A 23,398-nucleotide genomic window follows, 5' to 3' on the forward strand; every position below is an offset into this window, starting at 1 on the left:
CTTACGGGGAACCAGGCCGAGGGCCTTCTCGGTAGTGGCGCCCACCCTGTGGAACGCCCTCCCATCAGATGTTAAGGCAATAAGCAATCATTTTACTTTTAAAAGACAGCTGAAGGTAGCCCTGTTTAGGGATGTTTTTAATGTTTGATGCTGTATTGTTCTTTTAATATTCGGTTCGGAGTCGCCCAGAGTGGCTGGGGAAACCCAGCCAGATGGGCAGGGTATAAATAATAAATTAAAGGTAAAGGTAAAGGAACCCCTGACCATTAGGTCCAGTCGTGGCCGACTCTGGGGTTGCGGTGCTCCTCTTTCTTTATTGGCTGAGGGAGCCGGCGTACAGCTTCCGGATCATGTGGCCAGCAGGACTAAGCCGCTTCTGGCGAACCACAGCAGCACATGGAAACGCCATTTACCTTCCCACTGGAGTGGTACCTATTTAACTACTAGCACTTTGTGCTTTCGGACTGCTAGGTTGGCAGGAGCAGGGACCGAGCAACGGGAGCTCAGCCCATCATGGGGATTCGAACTGCCGACCTTCTGATCGGCAAGTCCTAGGCTCTGTGGTTTAACCCACAGCGCCACCTGCTTCCCCTGCTGCAGTGCCCAAACCATTAGGTCCAGTTGCGGACGACTGTGGGGTTGCGGCGCTCATCTCACTTTATTGGCCGAGGGAGTCGGCGTACAGCTTCCGGGTCATGTGGCCAGCATGACTAAGCTGCTTCTGGTGAAACCAGAGCAGCGTACGGAAGCGCTGTTTGCCTTCCCGCCGGAGTGGTACCTATTTATCTACTTGAACTTTGACGTGCTTTCGAACTGCTAGTTTGGCAGGAGCAGGGACCGAGCAACGGGAGCTCACCCCGTCTTGGGGATTCGAACTGCCGACCTTCTGGGTTAACCCACAGCTCCTCTTCTGCAGCTAGCATCTTTTTCTTTCAACTGCTGTTTCCTCCTCTCTGCTTCAGGGAAACTGGGTTTCCACCAGACGCAGGTCTTTCAGAAGATCGCCGCAGACCTCCATCCCCGCGTGCCAGAGCTGTCCCCTGGGGACGTGGTGCGCTGCCTGAAGTCCTTCGCTTACCTCAAGTGGCTCAACCTGCCCCTCTTTGAGGCCTTTGCGCAGGTGAGTAAGGGGCAGAGGTGGAGGCAAACCCCCACGTCCCATGGCCCTGTTCCTTTGAGCCAGTTTGGTGTAGTGGTTAAGAGCGGTGGACTCATAATCTGGTGAACCGGGTTCGCGTCTCTTCTCCTCCACATGCAGCTGCTGGGTGACCTTGGGCTAGTCACACTTCTCTGAAGTCTCTCAGCCCCACTCACCTCACAGAGTGTTTGTTGTGGGGGAGGAAGGGAAAGGAGATTGTTAGCCACTTTGAGACTCCTTAAAGGGAGTGAAAGGCGGAATATCAAATCCAAACTCCTCCTTCTTCTTCCCTGTAGCTTTGCTTCTCGCAGGGAGGGAACCGCCAGAAGGACCTTGGATCTGGACCTCAGTGTCCAGGCTGAACGTTGGGGGTTGACTCATCAGTGCTAGGCTGTGAAGCCTGCTTTAGTTTGAGGGCTGTGTTTTCCCGTGGGCAACCTCCTAGGAGCCATTGATTGGGAGCGGCCGCCGGGACCACATAACACCAGTCCTGAGAGATCTGCATTGGCTCCCAGTACGTTTCCGAGCACAATTCAAAGTGTTAGTGCTAACCTTTAAAGCCCTAAACGGCCTCGGTCCTTTTTACCCGAAGGAGCGTCTCCACCCCCATCGTTCAGCCCGGACACTGAGGTCCAGCTCCGAGGGCCTTCTGGCGGTTCCCTCACTGCGAGAAGCGAGCTTACAGGGAACCAGGCAGAGGGTCTTCTTGGTGGTGGCGCCCGCCCTGTGGAACGCCCTCCCTTCAGATGTGAAGGAAATAAGTAGTTATCTTTAAAAGACATCTGAAGGCAGCCCTGTTCAGAGAAGTTTGTAATATTTAATGCTGTATTGTTTTTAACACTTGATTGGAAGCCGCCCAGAGTACCTAGGGAAACTCAGCCAGATGGGCAGGGTATAAATAAATTATTATTATTATTATTATTGACCCATGGTGAGTGTGGCCCAAGGTATGTCTCCAGGTATGTGTCTGGACCCACATGCATGTCCAGAATTCACATGTGTCTGTGCACACGCTACCAAGAAGTATAGGAGCTTCTGTGTCTTGGTTATGAATACAGTGGACCCTTGGGTAACGTAATCTTTGGGTTGCGAATGCAACAAACCCGGAAGTGGGTTTGCTACGTGTGCAGAAGCGGTCCTCCGGTTATGAAATATTTGGGATATGGCCGAGCCTCTGGAACAGATCAATCGCTGTCAACCTTCCCCTTTTCTTGCGAGGAATCCTATTCGGAATAAGGGAATTTCCCTTAAAAAAGGGGGAAAGTTGACAGCTATAAACAGATCCCATTCATAACTGGAGTTACTACTGTATGTGCTTTCCCGTAACCTGGTGCTCACAGGAAGTGGTCGAAGCCACTGAGTCTCTTGGGCTTGCTGATCAGAAGGTCGGCGGTTCGAATCACCGCGACGGGGTGAGCTCCCGTTGCTCGGGCCCTGCTCCAACCTAGCAGTTCAAAAGCACATCAAAGTGCAAGTAGATAAATAGGTACCACTCCGGCAGGAAGGTAAACGGCGTTTCCGTGCGCTGCTCTGGTTCGCCAGAAGCGACTTAGTCCTGCTGGCCACATGGCCCGGAAGCTGTACGCCGGCTCCCTCGGCCTGAAAGTGAGATGAGCACCGCAACCCCAGAGTCGCCTTTGACTGGACTTAACCATCCAGGGGTACTTTACCTTTTACTTTTACGCAAACGCGGATTAAAGAAAAGTTGATTTATTACATGAGAAGAGAGGCCATCTGAATGCTGCTTCAGATAGTGGGGCTAGAAGTACAATAGGGCAGCAAATCAGACAGTACATATACATCTTGAACTAAAGCAGGCGTAGGCCAACTTGGCCCTCCAGATGTTTTGGGACTACAATACCCATCATTCCTGACCACTGGTCCTAATAGCTAGGGATGATGGGAGTTGTAGTCCCAAAAAACATCTGGAGGGCCAAGTTGGCCTATGCCTGAACTGAAGAGTAAAGAAAGGATCTCTTTCAAAAGGCTAAAAAGATTGGGGGTAGGTTTTGTCAGAGACTCAAACAAAAAAAATTAAGAAAGGAGAAGGTGGAAGTTATACCTGTCTTGATTCAAAGTGTTAGCCTGGTCCTTGAGAGCGTGGAGTGAAAAAGGGGTCCGTGTGGGGGCTTGGAGAGCTAACCAAGCAATGAAAATATTCCAGGATGAAAGCGGTGGGGTTTCTATTCCCATTCAAGTAGTTTCTGATTCACTTACGATACGATAATCTTTATTGTCATTGTCCCAAACAGAAGAACGAAATTGAAAAATCTACACAAGACATTCAAAACCCAACAAGCCTGCTATCCCAGCTTGGTTAGCCCCCTAAAAACTCTGATACCCCATTTTTAAATACAATATACTCCCGTTCAGGCTCCTTACAATGTGTTTAAAACCAAAATCGTGTTTGGGTAGAAACTGTTTCTAGTCTTTATAACTATATTTACGGCTAAACTATAACCTTTTGAAATGAATGAACTCAATTGCTTTCCCCCCCATGCATCTTTTCTTAGCATACCGTGGACAACGCCGAAAAATACTCCCTGGTCCACCTTAGCAACGTCGTCCTCGCTTTTGCTCGCTTGAACTTCCATCCCAGCTGCAGAGACGCCTTCTATAGCACAGTAAAGTCCTTTATTCATCTTGGGAGGGCAGAGGGGGGGAGAATGTAGCCATCCGCCGGCGATGCTTTAGCTGAGATTCCTGCATTGCTGGGGGTGTTGGCTTTTTGCAGTATGGTAGCGCTGCAGAGAGCTTGCTGGGGAGACCATGCATTAAAAAGGGACTCAAAAATAACTTACCATATTTTTCACCCTATAGGACGCACCGTCCCATAAGGCGCACCTAGTTTTTTTGGGAAAAAATAAAGGGAAAAAATTATTTTCCCCCCAGGCCCGAGCTTCCCCCAACCCCAGCCCACAAACAGGCAGCTCTCTGCAAGGCGTGGGAGCCCAGCGCTGGCTCCTGCTGCTTGCTGAGAGGTCCGCGAAGCCTGGACATGCTGAGCTCAGCGTGCGCAGGCTTCGGCACGCAGGCAACTCTCCGCAAGCAGCGACCCCTCTCGCTCTCCAGGCTTCAGCGAAAGCCTGCATTTGCCCCATAGGACGCACACACATTTCCCCTTCATTTTTGGAGGGGGAAAAGTGCGTCCTATAGGCCGAAAAATACGGTAAACAAGGTTTCAATTACAAAAACAAAAATTCCATTTACACTAAATACATCAACAACAAACCAGACCCAACCACCAACCCATCCCCCGGGGTAATGGGAGGGCTAGGTGCTGTTCCTTATATGTTTTTGTTTAGTCGTTTAGTTGTGTCCGACTCTTTGTGACCCCATGGACCAGAGAATGCCAGGCACCTCTGTCCTCCACTGCCTCCCGCAGTTTGGTCAAACTCATGCTGGTAACCTCGAAAACACTATCCAACTATCTCGTCCTCTGTTGTTCCCTTTTCCTTGTGCCCTCCATCTTTCCCAACATCAGGGTCTTTTCCAGGGAGTCTTCTCTTCTCATAAGGTGGCCAAAGTCTTGGAGCCTCAGCTTCAGGATCTGTCCTTCCAGTGAGCACTCAGGGCTGATTTCCTTCAGAATGGAGAGGTTTGATCTTCTTGCAGTCCATGGGACTCTCAAGAGTCTCCTCCAGTTCCTTATATACTACACCCAATTGCTGACACAACTTAATCAATGCAACTCAGCAGCACCTGCTATGTTTCACAGCTGCAAAGCTGGGTCTCGTTATTTTGCTCTGGCCCTTGCTCTGGCCCCTTAAACACATACACATCAAGTGGAACAATGATGAACCTTTACATTTAAAGTAACCACTCAACAGGGGGTTGGACTAGTTGACCTGGGGAGGTCCCAACTCTGCGATTACATGATTCTAAGTAGGTTCTCAAATGCCAGCCTAGAGGTATTCCGCCCTGCCCAAGAGACTAACATCCTATCCCCTTTTGATTGTGTTTGTAGGAGGAGAAAGAGGGTTATTTGTTTCGGGGGGGGGGGGGGGTTTGTTCTGTCCCTATTTGTATTATGTACAGTGGAACCTCGGTTTTCGAAAGTCTCTGAAGTCGAATGTTTCAGTTTCCAAACGCCGAAAACCCGGAAGTAACGCACTGACCGTTTTTTCCACTCGATAACACGCACCCTTTTCTTCCTGAAAAGTAAGGGGAAATGTCTGTGTGTCTTATGGAGCGAATGCGTGGTCCCTGGAGCCGAATTGCCCAGGGGCAGAAAACAGATTATGCTCTTTTTTGAAAGAGGGAAGTGGGTGTTGAAACAAAGCGGCTGATCGTCTGCAGGGAGAGAGATAAGGGACGCTAGAGATAAAGGAGGCTGCCTGGGAGGGGGGAGGTAAAGACAGCAAACTTGCAAAGGGGGGAAACAGGAAGACTAAAGCAATAAGGGGAGAAATTAGAAGAAAAGGAGGAGCAAAACACTGCTCCAGCTAAGGAAATGACACTAAGGCAAATGAGAAGGAAAGGAGTGTTGAAAGGAAGCAGCTGATCGGTGGGATCGGGAGAGAGATAAGGGACGCTAGAGATAAAGGAGGCTGCCTGGGAGGGGGGAGGTAAAGACAGCAAACTTGCAAAGGGGGGAAACAGGAAGACTAAAGCAATAAGGGGAGAAATTAGAAGAAAAGGAGGAGCAAAACACTGCTCCAGCTAAGGAAAATACACTAAGGCAAATGAGAAGGAAAGGAGTGTTGAAAGGAAGCAGCTGATCGGGAGAGAGATAAGGGACGCTAGAGATAAAGGAGGCTGCCTGGGAGGGGGGAGGTAAAGACAGCAAACTTGCAAAGGGGGGAAACAGGAAGACTAAAGCAATGAGGAGATAAATTAGAAGAAAAGGAGGAGCAAAAAACTGCGCCAGCTAAGGAAAAGACACTAAGGCAAACAAGAGGGAAGGGAGTGTTGAAAGGAAACAGCTGATCGGAGGGATCAGAAGAGAGATAAGGGACACTAGGGGAGACTGCCTGGGAGGGGGAGGTAAAAGCCCATGGGTCCTCAGGATTTTTACATTGGGTCACCCCAAATTCACCATCAGATCACATAGCATGTCCATGGCTACAGCCTGCACCAAAAAAATTATGCACCCACTGTTTTGTGCGGCCGCAATGGCGCAAAAACGTGGCTACAAAGCACGGATCCACATGGATTCTCAGGATTTTTGCATTGGGCTACCCCAAACTCACTGTCAAATCACATATCACATCTGTGGCCACAGCATGAACCACAAAAATCATACATCCACTGTTCAGAATATTTTTTTTCTTGTTTTCCTCCTCTTAAAAACTAGGTGCGTCTCATGGTCAGCTGCGTCTTATGGAGCGAAAAATACCGGGACTGCTTTGGTTTTCGAACGTTTTGGAAGTCGAACGGAGAGCCAGTGTGGTGTAGTGGTTAAGAGCGGTAGTCTCGTAATCTGGGGAACCGGGTTCGCTTCCCCGCTCCTCCACCTGCAGCTGCTGGGTGACCTTGGGCCAGTCACACTTCTTTGACGTCTCTCAGCCCCGCTCACCTCACAGAGTGTTTGTTGTGGGGCAGGAAGGGAAAGGAGAATGTTAGCTGCTTTGAGACTCCTGAAGGGGAGTGAAAGGCGGGATATCAAATCCAAACTCTTCTTCTTCTTCTTTTTCTTCTTCTTCCGGAATGGATTACGTTTGAAAACCAAGGTTCCACAGTGTTTTGTGTTTTTATCTTGTATTCTTATGCTCTGAACCACATCTACGGATGAAGGGCAGTATATTACAGTGGTGCCCCGCTAGACGAAAGGGTTTTCCGTTTTGGAGGTGCTTCGCAAAACAAATTTCCCTATGGGCTTGCTTCGCAAGAAGAAAGCCCATAGGGAAATCTCCGGGGACCTCTTTTAAATGCTGGCGGTGGGGAGCAAAGCCCTTCCCCCCCCCCTCCAGCCTTCAGAAGAGGTCCAGGAAGGCCGGCGGGGGCCGAAAGGCTTTGCTCCCCACCGCCAGCATTTTAAAAGCAGTCCGGGATAGCAGGGAAGCGCTTCCCGCTGTCCCAGACGGCTTTTGAAGGCAGGCGGGGGGGAGCAAAGACTTTTGCCCCCCGCCCGCCTTCAGAAGAGGTCACCCGCCAGCATTTTAAGATCGCCCGGGACAGCGGAGAAGTCTCCGCTGTCCCGGGAAGGCAGGCGGGGGGAAGCAAAGACATTTGCCCCCCGCCGGCCTTCAGAAGAGGTCAGGGGACAGACTGTCCCGGACCTGGTCTGAAGGCGGTTTCCATAGGAACGCATCGATTGATTTTCAATGCATTCCTATGGGAAACCGTGCTTCGCAAGACGAAAAGACTTGCGGAACGAATTAATTTCGTCTTGCGAGGCACCACTGTACTACTAATAATAACCTGCTTCTTCCTCCTTTCCAGGTCCACAGAGGGTTGGACGACCACTTGGGTGACTTAGACCCCTACCTGCTTCTTGACCTGGTGTGGTCCTTCTGCATTCTGCAACAAGCCAAAGCTTCCCATCTGCAAAAAGTTTTGGAGCCGGAGTTTCGCACTCGCTTCTTAGGTATGAGCGGATGAGGGGGCGAGTGACCCGGGTGGTGAGGAAGTGGGGAAAACATCCAAGGACCAGGAAAACTGCTTCCTAGCAGTGGGCACTCTGACCCTACCCCGGCCACGGGACCCCTTTCAGATGCCCCTTCCCTTCACCTTTCAGGACCGACCTGGAGTTGGGAATCTGACTGCTAGGTGGCGCTGCTCCCCAAGGAGATAGCGAAACGATTTTGGCACAGAGCTCATATATTATCTAAGGCAGTGTTTTTCAACCTTTTTTGGGCAAAGGCACACTTGTTTCATGAAAAAAATCACGAGGCACACCCCCATTAGAAAATGTTAAAAAAATTAACTCTGTGCCTATGTTGACTATATATAAAGTAATTCTCTTGAATAGGAATCAAATAAACACAAAGAATGTATTTTTGTAATTACTTTACTATGAAATAGTAAGTAAACAGAAATATGAAAAATTAGAAAACACTTTATTTTTTCCCAATTTTTCCCACGGCACACCAGGCAACATCTCGTGGCACACTAGTGTGCCGCGGAACAGTGGTTGAAAAACACTGATCTAAGGCTCCATCTGTGCCCTACATTTAAAGCAGCGTCACGCCGCTTTTAAGCAGCCATGGTTTCCTCACCCCGCAAAGAATCCTGGGAACTGTAGTTCATGTAGGGTGCTGAGAGTTTTTGGGACGCATCTAAGGATAGGATAGGAGGGGGCTGCCTATGCGGCCCTGTATAGCCCTTCTCCAGCTCAGGCCCCACTGAAACGGCTGAGCTATGCACAGCACTCATGCTCTAGGTTAGCCCCAAAATAGTACCTGCTGCGTTGGGCCCCATCTTTATTAATTCATTTTGCCTATTTCATCATCATCATCATCATCATCATCATCATCATATTATTATTAGCATTAGTATCCTGCCCGAGGGACACGGGTGGCGCTGTGGGTAAAACCACTGAGCCTAGGTCTTGCCAATCAGAAGGTCGGCGGTTCAAATCCCTGCGACGGGGTGAGCTCCTGTTGCTCGGTCCCTGCTCCTGCCAACCTAGCAGTTCGAAAGCACGTCCATGTGCAAGTAGATAAATAGATACCATTCCAGCGGGAAGGTAAACAGCATTTCCGTGTGCTGCTCTGGTTCGCCAGAAGCGGCTTTGTCATGGTCACATGACCCGGAAGCTGTACGCCGGCTCCCTTGGCCAATAAAGTGAGATGAGCGCCACAACCCCGGAGTCGGCCACGAATGGACCTAATGGTCAGGGGTCCCTTTACCTTTACCCTGCCCTGTACCCCTAGATCTCTGGATGATTCACGGCCCAAAATTACAATACAAAAACCAAAACAAAATATGTAATAAAAAACAAAAACAAAGAAGACCCAATAACCCCTCTTCCACAACACATTTAAAAGGGCACCAGGTGTCAAATCAGCCAGAGTATTTTAAAAATAAATTATTAAATTCCATAAAATTCATACACCACTTGATTGTTAAAACGAAACAAGAACCCTCAGAGCGGTTTACAAAAATAAAAATAAAAATCTACAACCCTACTTTATCGCATACAAAAGTTAAAAACTGATTAAGATTACTTCAACTTTGTAAGTAGCTGGACTGGCTTCTCCCAGACAAGAATGAGGTTCTGATAAAAGTACAGCGCAGGCACCTGCTTCATGTCAAGTGGCAGGGAGTTCCAAAGTGTAAGTGCTGCCACACTAAACTTTCATTAGCAGAGGGCCAGGAGGTGCCGAGCGACTGTCCCCACTCCCCGGCCGTTGACCCTGCCGTTGGGTTTCATTCTGCTTCCTGTTAATAATAATAATAATAAAATAATAATAATAATAATAATAATAATAATAATAATAATAATAATAATACAACTTAATTTACCGTATTTTTCAACCATAAGACGCACCTAGTTTTTGGAGGAGGAAAACGAGGAAAAAAATATTCTGAATCCCAGAAGCCAGAACAACAAGAGGGATCGCTGCGCAGCGAAAGCAGCAATCCCTCTTGCTCTTCTGGCTTCTGGGATAGCTGCGCAGCCTGCATTCGCTCCGTAAGACGCACACACATTTCCCCTTACTTTTTAGGAGGGAAAACGTGTGTCTTATAGAGCGAAAAATACGGTATATCCCGCCCTCCCCAGCTGAAGCCGGGTTCAGAGCGGCTAACAACAGTAAAAGTAATACAGCATTCTAAAATCAATTCATTCTAAAATCAATTCAAAATCAAATTAATTGCAACCATTGGGTCAGAGTTCTGTGAGGATTACCAAAGGAGGGGGTCAGGCTGTGCCTTGGCCAAAGGCCTGGTGCAACAGCTCTGTCTTGTGGAAAGATGTCAAGTCCCTCAAGGCCCTAGTCTCTTGTGACAAGAGCGTTCCACCAGATCGGGGCCACAGCCGAAAAGGCCCTGGCTCTGGGCGAGGCCAGCCTAACCTCCCTGTGGCCCAGGACCTCCAAGACGTTTTTGTTTGAAGACCGTAAGGTCCTCCGTGGGACATACTAGGAGAGGCAGTCCTGTAGGTACGAGGGTCCTAGGCCGTATAGGCGTGCTGGCGTATAGGCGTGCGGCGTGGTCCAAGGTCAGGGGCGTGGTATGGGGGCTGTCTGTCAAGGCTGAAGCAGGGTCCGAGGCAAGGAGTCGGGTGAGGTCAGGAACTCTGGCAGGAGAGCAGGACAGGGTTCAGGCAGGAACAGACTACCAACAATGTTGCTCCCGCAACCTGGGACTGAGCTGGCTGGCCTTTATCTCCTCTGAGGCATAGGGCAGCCCCGATCCTCAGGTGACTTGCCTCTCCTGGCCTGGAGGCGAGCACTCCTCCTGCGGGAACTTAGTTCCCTCCGCCTCTCTGCCCTGAGCCTCTGCAGCTCAGGAGAGGCTGGAGGGTTACCGGACCCAGAGGCAACCTCACCTTCCCCTGACGGGGCTGAGAGTGGAGAACCTGCAGGCAATGGGTCCTCCATCACCTCAGGAGCCAGAGCAGACTCAGCTGGTGCCTGCACCTGAGGACCCAGCACAGGTGAGGACCCTTCGGGCTCAGGCCCCAGCCCCGGCTCAGCCAGTCCTGGAGGCGGGGACTCCTGTGCAGGCTGGGCTTCCTCAGGTTCAGCCTCTGAATCCGATTCCCAGGCCATCACAATAGGGCTTTTAAAGGTTAAAACCAGCACCTTAAACCTGATCCTGAACTCCACCGGGAGCCAGTGCAGCCGGTATAGCACCGGGGGAATGTGATCCCACGGCAAGGATCCCGTAAGGAGTTTCGCCGGGCATTCTGCACCATTCTGCAATGTTCTCTCTCTCTCTCTCTCTCTCTCTCTCCCCCTCTCCCTCTCCCTCTCCCTCTCCCTCTCCCTCTCACCTTCCTCCACTTGCGGCAGACGACCCCTCGGCGAAAGGGCACAACTACCGGCTCAAACTGATCCACATCAACACCGCTGCCTGCCTGGAGTGCCCAGACTACGCAGGGCCCCTCCTGCCGCCGGAAGCCCTGGGCAGCAAGGGGCTCCAGGGGGGCAGGAAGCCCACCCCCCTTCAGAGCAGCCTCAGGGAGGTGCTGCAGGTGGTTGCGGGAGACCCAGCGAAAGTGCGCTTTGAGGTGGACACGGACTGCGGATGGCTGCTTGGTGAGCCCCACTCTTGGTGCGGTTTTGGGGGGCAGCATGGGGCACTGGAGGGCAGGCGGTTTGCAGAGGAAAATATCTGCAGGCCTCCTCTTCGCATGGCAACATTTCCCCACCTACAGAGAGGTCCTCTTAGCCCTTGGGCGACAGGGAGGGGGCACATTCTTGTCCCAGGGGGCAAGATCTCTACAGTGGTACCTCGGGGTACAGACGCTTCAGGTTACAGACTCCGCTAACCCAGAAATAGTGCCTCAGGTTACGAACTTTGCTTCAGGATGAGAACAGAAATCGTGCAGTGGCAGCGCGAGGCCCCATTAGCTAAAGTGGTGCTTCAGGTTAAGAACAGTTTCAGGTTAAGAACGGACCTCCGGAACAAATTAAGTTCTTAACCCGAGGTACCACTGTATCTCATGCCACCCCACAGCCAAGTTGGGGGGTGTCACTTGGGTCCATAGGTGATGAATACTGTAATAGTGCCTTTTAAGGACGCGGGTGGCGCTGTGGTCTAAACCGCTGAGCCTCTTGGGTAGGGGTCAGCAAACTTTTTCATCAGGGGGCCAGTCCACTGTCCCTCAGACCTTGTGGGGGGCCGGACTATTTTTTTTTTGGAGGGAAATGAACAAATTCCTATGCCCCACAAATAACTCAGAGATACATTTTAAATCAATTCTACTCATGTAAAAACACCAGGCCAGGCAGGCCCCACAAATAATGCAGAGATGCATTTTAAATCAAAGCACACGTTCTACTCATGTGTACTAGGCAGGCCTCGCATATAACGCAGAGATGCATTTTAAATAAAAGGACACATTCTACTCATGTAAAAACACACTGATTCCCAACCGTCCGCGGGCTGGATTTAGAAGACAATTGGGCCAGATCCGGCCCCCAGGCCTTAGTTTGCCTGTCCATGCTCTAGGGCTTGCCGATAGGTCGGCAGTTTGAATCCCCACGACGGAATGAGCTCCCGTTGCTCTGTCCCAGCTCCTGCCAACCTAGCAGTTCGAAAGCACGCCAGTGCAAGTAGATAAGCAGGGACCACTGCGGCAGGAATGTAAACTGCATTTCCATACGCTCTGGCTTCCATCACAATGTCCTGTTGCGCCAGCAGTGATTTAGTCCTGCTGGCCACATGACCCGGAAAGCTGTCTGTAGACAAACACCGGCTGCTTCGGCCTGAAAGCGAGATGAGCACCGCAACCCCAGAGTCGCCTTTGACTGGACCTAACTGTCCAGGGATCCTTTACCTTACCTTAGTAGTACCTTGTGGATCCAATAACAGGACTTTTGCTGCATTACTGCTACTATTATTATTCATTTACCGCTTTGTGTTTTAAGGAAAAAATCGCAGGGTGGTTTACGACACGTTATAGAATCATAGAATTGTAGACCACAACCTCCCAACAGAGACTGTTTCACTATCAAACAGCTCTCAGTCGGAAAGTTTTATTGATGTTTAGTCCTTTCTTGTCACTTGAAACCATCGGTTTGAGTCCTTCCCTGTAGCGCAGGAGAAAATAAGCTTGTTGCTTCTTCCATGTGATAAAATGCTTCAAGCTTCAGATTCAAGCTTCGAGGGAAATATTTCAGATCCTTTTCTAAGGGACATTTTGCTTTCCCCATATTTATTTACCTTCTTAATTCACTGAGCTGTCCCATAGCTGAAGAACTCTAGGAAGCCAGTGGGGTGTAGTGGTTAGATGGTGCTCAACCTGTGGGTCCCCAGATGTTGTGGGACTACAACTCCCATCATCCCTGAGCTCTGGCCTTGCTAGCTAGGGGTGATGGGAGTTGTAGTCCAACAACATCTGGGGACCCACAGGTTGAGAAAGGCTTGGTTAGAGTGTCAGACTAGGAGCTGGGAGATCAGGCTAGCTTCAGAGACGTTGCCTTGCAGTGAGTTGTTCGGGGTGACTCCCAAAACAAAACAAAGCAACCCAATTTATCAGCAGGGGGGAATCTACACCAGGTGTCCCCAGTGGCCATTTTTGCTAAGCCATGCCCACCTAACCAAAATATGAAACGCAGGGCAGGTACTGGGTTTGAAAGCCCTGCCGATCGGCTGGTCCATGGGGCCTGAAGAGCCCCTGCCCACAGGAGAATTGCCAGCTCAGAAGTGACTTTTCTTTTCCGTCTGCAGATGCCGAGATGGTGCTTAACGCAGACAACCAGCCGTTGCCTGTAGCAGACTTCACAGCTCCTGGCCAGGGCCAGTCCGAGGGATCTAAACATCTCCCGCCCGGGGCCAGAAGGTGAGTCTTCGGGGCGGTTGGTTAGGGCAGCGTTTCTCAAACCTGAGACCAAGCAGGATCAGTGCTCAGGGATGATGGGAGTTGTAGTCCTGGTGTAATAATAATAATAATAATAATAATAATAATAATAATAATAATAATAAATTTATAATTTATGCCTCACCCATCTGGCCGGGTTTCCCCAGCCACTCTGGGCGGCTTCCAACGCAATATTAAAATACAGTAATGCATCAAACATTAAAAGCTTCCCTAAACAGGGCTGCCTTCAGATGTCGTCTGAAAGTCTGGTAGTAGTTGTTCTCTTTGACATCTGCTGGGAGGGTGTTCCACAAGGCGGGCGCCAACACTGAGAAGGCCCTCTGCCTGGTTCCCTGTAACCTCACTTCTCGCAGTGAGGGAACCGCCAGAAGGCCCTTGGTGCTGGACCTCAGTGTCCTGGCAGAATGATGGGGGTGGAGACGCTCCTTCAGGTATATAGTACCAAGGCCGTTTAGGGCTTTAAAGGTCAGCGCCAACACTTTGAATTGTGCTCGGAAACGTACTGGGAGCCAATGCAAATCTCTCAGAATGTGTTATGTGGTCCCGGCGGCCACTCCCAGTCACCAGTCTAGCTGCCGCATTCTGGATTAATTGCAGTTTCCGCGTCACCTTCAAAGGTAGCCCAACATAGAACGCGTTGCAGTAGTCCAAGTGGGAGATAACTAGAGCATGTACCACTCTGGCAAGACAGTCTGTGGGCAGGGAGGGTCTCATCCTGCGTACCAGATGGAGCTGGTAGACAGCCGCCCTGGACACAGAATTAACCTGCACCTCCATGGACAGCTGTGAGTCCAAAATGACTCCCAGGCTGCGCACCTGGTCCTTCAGGGGCACAGTTGCCCCATTCAGGACCAGGGAATCTTCCACACCTGTCTGCCTCCTGTCCCCCAAAAACAGTACTTCTGTCTTGTCAGGATTCAACCTCAATCTGTTAGCCGCTATCCATCCTCCAACCGCCTCCAGACACTCACACAGGACCTTCACTGCCCTCACTGGTTCTGATTTGAAAGAGAGGTAGAGCTGGGTATCATCCACATACTGATGAACACCCAGCCCAAACCCAGCCCTACTGGTCTTCATAAGCATTGCTTCTTCCAACGGTGGGAGCTAGTAGCCATCGATAGGCTTCTCCATGAATTCGTCTAATCCAGGGCGGCCCAACCTCTCAGGCCAAGGGGGCTGCAAGAGCACTTCGGAACCTGCCGGCCGCACACTGATTTAAATTTCCGCAAGGCGTGTGTTGGACCCTCTGGCCTAATCCTTTTGAGTTTTCTCCACCCATCATTAAGAAGGGCATGTTGCAGACATTGACTAAAACCTGCCTAAGGGGCATTCATGAGCAGTAGCCTCCCTGGCAGCTAGGCTCCTCAAAAAGCAGAAGATACCGTATTTTTTGCTCTATAAGACTCACTTTTTCCCTCCTAAAAAGGAAGGGGAAATGTGTGTGCGTCTTATGGAGCGAATGCAGGCTGCGCAGCTATCCCAGAAGCCAGAACAGCAAGAGGGATCGCTGCTTTCACTGCGCAGCGATCCCTCTTGCTGTTCTGGCTTCTGAGATTCAGAATATTTTTTTTCTTGTTTTCCTCCTCCAAAAACTAGGTGCGTCTTGTGGTCTGGTGCGTCTTATAGAGCGGAAAATACGGTATTCTTGGGAGTGCATGATGGCGCTGAGTTCTGTTTTCTCTCTCCCCTTCCCACCCCAAACTCTCTCACAGGCTCGCCTTTCTCGGATGGGAGTTCCCAAACTTCAGCAACCGGAGCAAAGACCTGCTGGGGCGCTTCGCAATGGCCCGGCGCCACGTCCAAGCCTCCGGTTTCCTGGTTGTTGATGTGAGTTGCTGGGCTGTGGGTGGGTGAATTCCGCGATTCCTCCATGGTCTCTTTTTTTTAATGTTTAAATATTTTTATTTTTTACCAACAACCAAAACACAAACAGTGAAACCCTCCCAGGCAGCTGATACATTGGGTATACGTAATCAATAATAACATATTCAAATCAACCATATGTACAATTTTATATACGTTAACACTCCTCCACCCACAAGGTTTATGTAACTTTTAACATTTTAATTGCCCCAAATTGTTCAAACCTAGCCAAATAATTCAATATCTTCTCAAACCAATCCTCCTCTTTCTCACTGACCTTAAACCCTTTCATTCTGTGTATCTTCACAGTTAGATATTGTAAAATTATAATATTCAGTTTTTCCCTCCATTGGTTCACCCCTAGCTCTTCTGCATTTTTCCAGTTAATCGCTATAACCTGTCTGGCTGCAGTTACCATCAATTTTACCCATTTACATTCCTTTTTTCTTTTTAACTCGGTGCTACTCAGACTAATAAGAACCATTAATTTAGATATTCCCACTTTCCTAACCACAATTCCCGATATTTCTATGCCAATCTCTTTTCAAAATTCATTAACTAACGGACAGTCCCACCACATATGACTGTACGTTCCCATCACTTCATATTTCCTCCAACAATTCATAGAATCATAGAATCATTGTAGAGTTGGAAGGGCCGTCTGATCCAACCCTCTGCATCTGAATTGCAGCTAAAAAAAAATTCTAATAGATGACCACACAACCACTATTTAAAAACTGCCATCGAAGGAGAGTCCATCACCTGAGGTTGTCCGTTCTACTGTCAATGTTTGAATCCTTTGGTTAGGGTCCTCCCCTCTGGAGCAGCAGTAAACAAGTTTGTTCCCTCTTCCACGGGGCAGCCTTTGAGATATTTGAAAATGGCCTTTGTCTCACCTCTCATTCTTCTCTTCTCCAAGCTAAACATGCCCAGCTCCTTTAACCGTTCCTCATAAGGCTTGGTTTCGGGACCCTTGTATACTGCCCTCGGTCTTGATCGTCCTCACTCTGCCCTCCTTCCAGCTTGTCAATATCCTTCTTAAATTGTGGTGTCCAGAAGTGGACACAGTATTCTAGATGTAGTCCGGCGAAAGGAGAATAGAGCGGTACAGTCATACCTCGGGTTGAAGTAGCTTCAGGATAAGTATTTTTGGGTTGCGTGCTGCGGCAACCCGGAAGTAACAGAGTGTGTTACTTCCGGATTTCGCCGCTCGCGCATGCGCAGACGGTCAAAATGACGTCACTCGCATGTGCAGAAGCGGCGAATCGTGACCCGCGGATGCAGCTTGTGTTCGCTTCTGGATGCGAACGGGGCTCTGGAACGGATCCCGTTCGCATCCAGAGGTACCACAGTACTATTACTTCTCTTGTTCTGGACAGTATACTTCTGTTGATGCAGCCTAGAATAGCATTAGCTTTTTATGCTGCTGCATCACACCGTTGACTCATGTTCAGCTTGTAGTCCAAGAACAGCAACAACAACAATTTGTACCCCACCCATCTGACTGGGTAACTTTCAGTATATATAAAACCATAATAAAACTTAGAACCTTAAAAAGCTTCCTGATACAGGATTGCTTTCAGATGTCTTCTAAAAGTCAGACAGTTGTTTATTTCCTTGACGCCTGATGGGAGGGCGTTCCACAGGGCGGGCGCCACCACCGAGAAGACCCTCTGCCTGGTTCCCTGTAACCTCACCTCTCGCAGGGAGGGAACTGCCAGAAGGCCCTCGGCGCTGGACCTCAGTGGCTGAACGATGCGAAAAAGCTGCATTTTAATGTTGTATTTTAATCTTGTTTTTCAAGTTGTATTTTAATCAACTTTTTATTATTGGTATAGCTGCCCTGAGCTCAGTCTTGGCTGGGGAGGGCAGGGTATAAATAAAATTTTTTATTATTATTATTAATGGGCAGGCACCAAGTCTCTGTGCATACTGGACCCTTCTATAGGAGCCTTCTAGAACAGGTGAGGGCAACGCTGAGCTTCTAGCAAGAGAGTGAAAGAAAAGAGCGTACCGAAAGGCCCTTGATTTGCATCACGGTGGGCAGGATTATTGTGGGGGGGGCAGCCTGCCTTTGCCCGGTTTAGGATGGAGATACGACTGGAGCACTCCCCCCTTGCTCTGTGCCCCTCCCCTGTTCTCCCCCCACCAGGGAATGGCGGAAAGCCCTGCGTCCGTTTGCCCCAGTTCCCCAGGAGTGGCTTGGAGCAGGGGGAGCGCCGCCATTCCTCCTGGCTCGTGACCGCTCTCTCTCTCTCCCTCTCTGGTGTCAGGCTGCCCGCTGGAGGGCTCCAGGGTGGGGTGGGGGGAAGAGGGGGGGCAGAGGCTGCACTCAAACAGCGATCATACATTATTTAGCTCCTTGGAAGCAATTATAGCTCTGCAGTCCACGGCACCCCCTGCTCTGCTCTCCGGCAGCTTGGAGGAAAGGGCAAAGGGGGTTGGGGGGTGGAGAGATGTCGGATGCAGACACAGTTGACGCCTCCCCCCCCCCTTTGGGGGCCAGGAGGGGAGGGGGAGCCCAGGCCAGGCACCCTCCAACAGGCCCCCGCTGGCGCTGTTTAGCCTTGACTGAGCTCGTGCTGAACTGCCTTCCCTGTGGTTCTGTGTGTGTCTGCTTTTTGCAGATCAGACTTTGCCAACTTGGTGCCCCCAGCAGCGCACCACAGCCGTGCTGGCTGGTCCTCTTTGGAGTTGCAGTCCAGAACAACTCAAGGGCACCCCGTTGGCAAAGGCGGTTGTGGATAAATTGACTCCCGTCTTGCAAAGAAGACTGCTTGACCCCTTCTCCTACTTTGGGTGTAATCTTCGACACCTCCCTTTCCATGTTGCAGCTACAACAAAGGCGGCATTTTTTCATCTCCGCCAAGCTAAGCAGTTGGCTCCTTACCTCTCTCGCCCTGACCTAGCCACTGTGATCCACGCGACGGTTACCTCCAGACTTGATTATTATAACTCGCTCTACGTGGGACTGCCCTTGAGACTGACCCAGAAACTCCAGTGGGTGCAGAATGCCGTGGCGAGACTCCTTATGGGGTCCTCGCTGCGGGATCACATTCACCCAGTGCTATACCAGCTGCACTGGCTCCCGGTGGGGTACAGGATCAGGTCTAAGGTGCTGGTTTTAACCTTTAAAGCCCTATACGGCCTAGGACCCTCGTACCTACGGGACCACCTCTCCTCGTATGTCCCACGGAGGACCTTACGAACTTCAAACAAAAACATATTGGCTGTCCCAGGCCACAGGGAGGTTAGGGAGGCCAGGGCTTTTTTGGCTGTGGCCCCAATCTGGTGTAACGCTCTGTCCCAAGAGACTAGGGCCCTGCAGGACTTGACATCTTTCCGCAAGGCCTGCAAGACAGAGCTGTTCCACCAGGCCTTTGGCCAGGGCACAGCCTGACTCCCTCCTTTGGTAATCCTCACAGAACTCTAGCCCAATGTTTGCCATGAATTTGATTTTGAATTGATTTTAGAATGAATGGATTTTAGAATGCTGTGTTACTTTTATTGTTGTTAGCCGCTCTGAGCCCAGCTTCGGCTGGGGAGGGCTGGATATAAATAAAATTTTATTATTATTATTATTACTATTATTTGAAGGATGTCAGATGCTGTGTGTGAGACAGAGCAGATCAGAGCATTTCCGAGTCTTGTTCTTATGTTATGGATTCAAACTGTAGAATCATAGAGTTGGAAGGGATTATGAGGGTCATTTAGCCCAGCCCCCTACAATGCAGGAATCTTTTGCCCAATGTGGGGCTCAGACCCACAGCCCTGAGATTGAAAGTCTCATGCCCTACCGAGCTATCGCAGCCGTCCATTACAGGGTTACTATCTCTCCCTAACCTACCTCACAGGGTTGTTGCGATGATAGAGGCAAACTTGACATGAGCCAACAGTTTGACGCGGCAGCTAAAAAAGCCAATGCAATTCTGGGCTGCATCAATAGGAGTCTAGCATCTAGATCAAGGGAAGTAATAGTGCCACTGTATTCTGCTCTGGTCAGACCTCACCTGGAGTACTGTGTCTAGTTCTGGGCACCACAGTTCAAGAAGGACACTGACAAACTGGAACGTGTCCAGAGGAGGGCAACCAAAATGGTCAAAGGCCTGGAAACGATGCCTTATGAGGAACGGCTAAGGGAGCTGGGCATGTTTAGCCTGGAGAAGAGGAGGTTAAGGGGTGATATGATAGCCATGTTTAAATATATAAAAGGATGTCACGTAGAGGAGGGAGAAAGGTTGTTTTCTGCTGCTCCAGAGAAGCGGACACGGAGCAATGGATCCAAACTACAAGAAAGAAGATTCCACCTAAACATTAGGAAGAACTTCCTGACAGTAAGAGCTGTTCGACAGTGGAATTTGCTGCCAAGGAGTGTGGTGGAGTCTCCTTCTTTGGAGGTCTTTAAGCAGAGGCTTGACAACCATATGTCAGGAGTGCTCTGATGGTGTTTCCTGCTTGGCAGGGGGTTGGACTCCATGGCCCTTGTGGTCTCTTCCAACTCTATGATTCTATGATTCTAAGGTGGGTGATTGTCCACATACGCAACCCTGAACTATGTGCTCATTGCTCTCCTTTTTCCCCAAGCAGCTGAAGGCTGCATACATGGTCTTTCTCCTTCCTCATTTAATCTCCACAACAAACCTGGGGAGCAGGGAAACCCACGTACGCCGCCTTGAAGTCCTTGGAGGAAAACGATGGGATATAAACGCAGTCAATAAAAATGTATCGTGTGAGGCTGCTGATCATACGGCCCTGGCCTGGGAGAGCATGAGACTTTAATGGCTGGGTTGTGGGTTTGAGACCCACATTGGGCAAAACATTCCTGCATGGCAGGGGGTTGGACTGAATGACCCTTGCGGTCCCTTCCAAGTCTGTGATTCTACAATTAGAGCCATATCACGATATAATACGATACGATCATCTTTATTGTCATTGTCCCATACAGAACAACGAACACACAGGACAGAACACACAGGACTAGGACTTGCATGCTCTTTCAGCTCAATCCCCAAATTTGTCCTTTGAAAGTGTAAGTTCAGGGGTCACCACTTGTTGTTGTTTAGTCATTTAGTTGTGTCCAACTCTTCGTGACCCCCTGGACCAGAGCACGCCAGGCACTCCTGTCTTCCACTGCCTCCCGCAGTTTGGTCAAACTCATGCTGGTAGCTTCCAGAACACTGTCCCACCATCTCGTCCTCTGTCGTCCCCTTCTCCTTGTGCCCTCCATCTTTCCCAACATCAGGGTCTTTTCCAGGGAGTCTTCTCTTCTCATGAGGTGGCCAAAGTATTGGAGCCTCAGCTTCAGGATCTGTCCTTCCAGTGAGCACTCAAGGCTGATTTCCTTCCGAATGGAGAGGTTTCATCTTCTTGCAGTCCATGGGACTCTCAAGAGTCTCCCCCAGCACCAGAATTCAAAAAAGCATCCATTCTCCGGCGATCAGCCTTCTTTATGGTCCAGCTCTCACTTCCATACATCACTACTGGGAAAACCATGGCTTTAACTATACGGATCTTTGTTGGCAAGGTGATATCTCTGCTTTTTAAGTTGCTGTCCTGGTTTGCCATCGCCTTTCTCCCAAGAAGCAGGCGTCTTTTAATTTTGTGGCTGCTGTCACCATCTGCAGTGATCCTGGAGCCCAAGAAAGTAAAATCTCTCACTGCCTCCGTTTCTTCCCCTTCTATTTGCCAGGAGGTGATGGGCCCAGTGGCCATGATCTTCGTTCTTTTTTGATGTTGAGCTTCAGACCATATTTTGCGCCCTCCTCTTTCACCCTCATTAAAAGGTTCTTTAATTCCTCCTCGCTTTCTGCCAACAAGGTTGTGTCATCTGCATAGCTGAGGTCACCACAGGCTTATCTAAAAAAGCAAAAAGCACATGCGCTTTGCTCCGATTCCCAAAACTGCTGAAAACAGCAACCTGTCCCTGTCTCTGCATTCTGCTAATAAACACTGTTTTTTTGCGTGAGGCCGCTTACCCCTCTGGCCATCGTTGTTTCAGCCCTTAATCTGTTTGCTCCGACTCGACTGCGTTTTCCCACGGCCCACCGATCCTCCGGCTTTCATTCCTCCAGGTGCCGGCCAGCCGCTTGTTTGTACAAAGTTGGGTGGAAAGTTGAGGCATTGAGAGTCACCAGGGTGGAAGGGGACAGAGATTATCGCTGGCCGGCTGTCTGGGTAGACCGTGGCACCGTTCCCTGCCAGCCCCACTGGCTCAGAACCACTCTGGATAATCCCCAGGTGCTTAGATGCCAAGGTGGCTGCGAGATGCTCACGGCGAAGGGCTTCTGATCAGGAAAACACTCTGTGTCACACGCAGACACAACCCAGTCTGGAAGCCAAGCCAGTCGAGGGAGTTGCGTATATGAACTCTTCCCCAAAGGCTGGAGTTTACTGACTCCCATCTATCAATATCTAAAGCAGTGTTTTTCAACCACTGTTCCGCGGCACACTAGTGTGCCGTGGGGAAAATTGAAAAATTCAAAAGATTTAAAAATAAAGTATTTTATAATTTTTCATATTTCTGTTTACTTACTATTTCATAATAAAGTAATTATAAAATACTTTATATATAGTCAATATAGGCACAGAGTTATTTTTTTTAACATTTTCTAATGGTTGTGTGCCTCGTGATTTTTTTCATGAAACAAGTGTGCTTTTGCCCAAAAAAGGTTGAAAAACACTGATCTAAAGAAACCTCTTTAATTCTAGTGCAATTATGTGATACTAACTGGGTTATAAGGGACGCGGGTGGCACTGTGGGTTAAACCACAGAGCCTAGGACTTGCCGATCAGAAGGTCGGCGGTTCGAATCCCCGTGACGGAGTGAGCTCCCATTCCTCGGTCCCTGCTCCTGCCAACCTAGCAGTTTGAAAGCACATCAAAGTGCAAGTAGATAAATAGGTACCGCTCCGGCGGGAAGGTAAACAGGGTTTCTGTGCGCTGCTCTGGTTTTCCAGAGGTGGCTTAGTCATGCTGGCCACATGACCCGGAAGCTGTACGCCAGCTCCCTCGGCCAAGAAAGTGAGATGAGTGCCGCAACCCCAGAGTCAGCCACGACTGGACCTAAGGGTCAGGGGTCCCTTTACCTTTTAACTGGGTTATGTTGCTTGCTGTTGAAATGCCTGAATACTGAACAGATTCTGAACAAATACAGAACTGATGTTTCAAAAATGAATATGAGAATCTTTGGCTGATCTTCTCTGTCCAGGAATAGATGCAATGCCCGGCAGGGCTTTTCTAGCTGAGGCCTGGCCTAGTTTCTGAGCACAATTCAAAGTGTTGGTGCTGACCTTTAAAGCCCTAAACGGCCTTGGTCCAGTATATCTGAAGGAGCGTCTCCACCCCCATCGTTCTGCCCGGACACTGAGGTCCAACTCCGAGGGTCTTCTGGCGGTTCCCTCCCTGTGAGAAGTGAGGTTACAGGGAACAAGGCAGAGGGCCTTCTCGATGGTGGCACCCTCCCTGTGGAACGCCCTCCCACCAGATGTCAAAGAGAATAACAACTACCAGATTTTAGAAGACATCTGAAGGCAGCCCTGTTTAGGGAAGCTTTTAACGTTTAACAGATCACTGTATTTTAATACTTTTGTTGGAAGCCGCCCAGAGTGGCTGGGGAAACCCATCCAGATGGGTGGGGAATGAATGAATGCAGAAATGTTATGAAGGATTAAGTAAAAATAGATTGTTACTTGGCTAAAGGAGGAAAAGTAAAGTTAGATTATGTCAAGACAAACTATAGGGCAAAAACTGAGAAAGATGGAAAGGATTTGCTGAAATAGCTAACTGAACTAGAATACAAAAAAGGGAGGTGTGAGGAGGTCAACGAAACAAGCGAATGAAAGATAAGTTATGGGAATACTCGTGTTTTTAATTGTTTTTGTTTTTGCTTTGCTAAGATAAGTAATGTTTTCTGTTTTTTTCTTTATTGTGATGTGTTGTTTTGTTTAATTTTGTGTCTT

The 23,398-nt window shown here is 49.5% G+C and overlaps 1 protein-coding gene across 1 annotated transcript in view; it reads left to right on the forward strand.

Moving 5' to 3' along the window:
* Positions 1 to 23,398, forward strand: part of TBRG4 (transforming growth factor beta regulator 4) — a 34,513-nt gene that overhangs the window by 10,687 nt on the left and 428 nt on the right. Inside the window, exons 4-9 of the mRNA XM_081882403.1 lie at positions 963 to 1,120; positions 3,652 to 3,762; positions 7,523 to 7,667; positions 11,041 to 11,286; positions 13,424 to 13,535; positions 15,290 to 15,404. Of these exons, the coding sequence (XP_081738529.1) occupies positions 963 to 1,120; positions 3,652 to 3,762; positions 7,523 to 7,667; positions 11,041 to 11,286; positions 13,424 to 13,535; positions 15,290 to 15,404 (887 nt within the window). The remainder of the gene's footprint in view (positions 1 to 962; positions 1,121 to 3,651; positions 3,763 to 7,522; positions 7,668 to 11,040; positions 11,287 to 13,423; positions 13,536 to 15,289; positions 15,405 to 23,398) is intronic.

This window comes from Podarcis melisellensis (assembly GCF_964234715.1).
Source record: "Podarcis melisellensis genome assembly, chromosome: 12".
Classification (NCBI taxonomy): Eukaryota; Metazoa; Chordata; class Lepidosauria; order Squamata; family Lacertidae; genus Podarcis; species Podarcis melisellensis.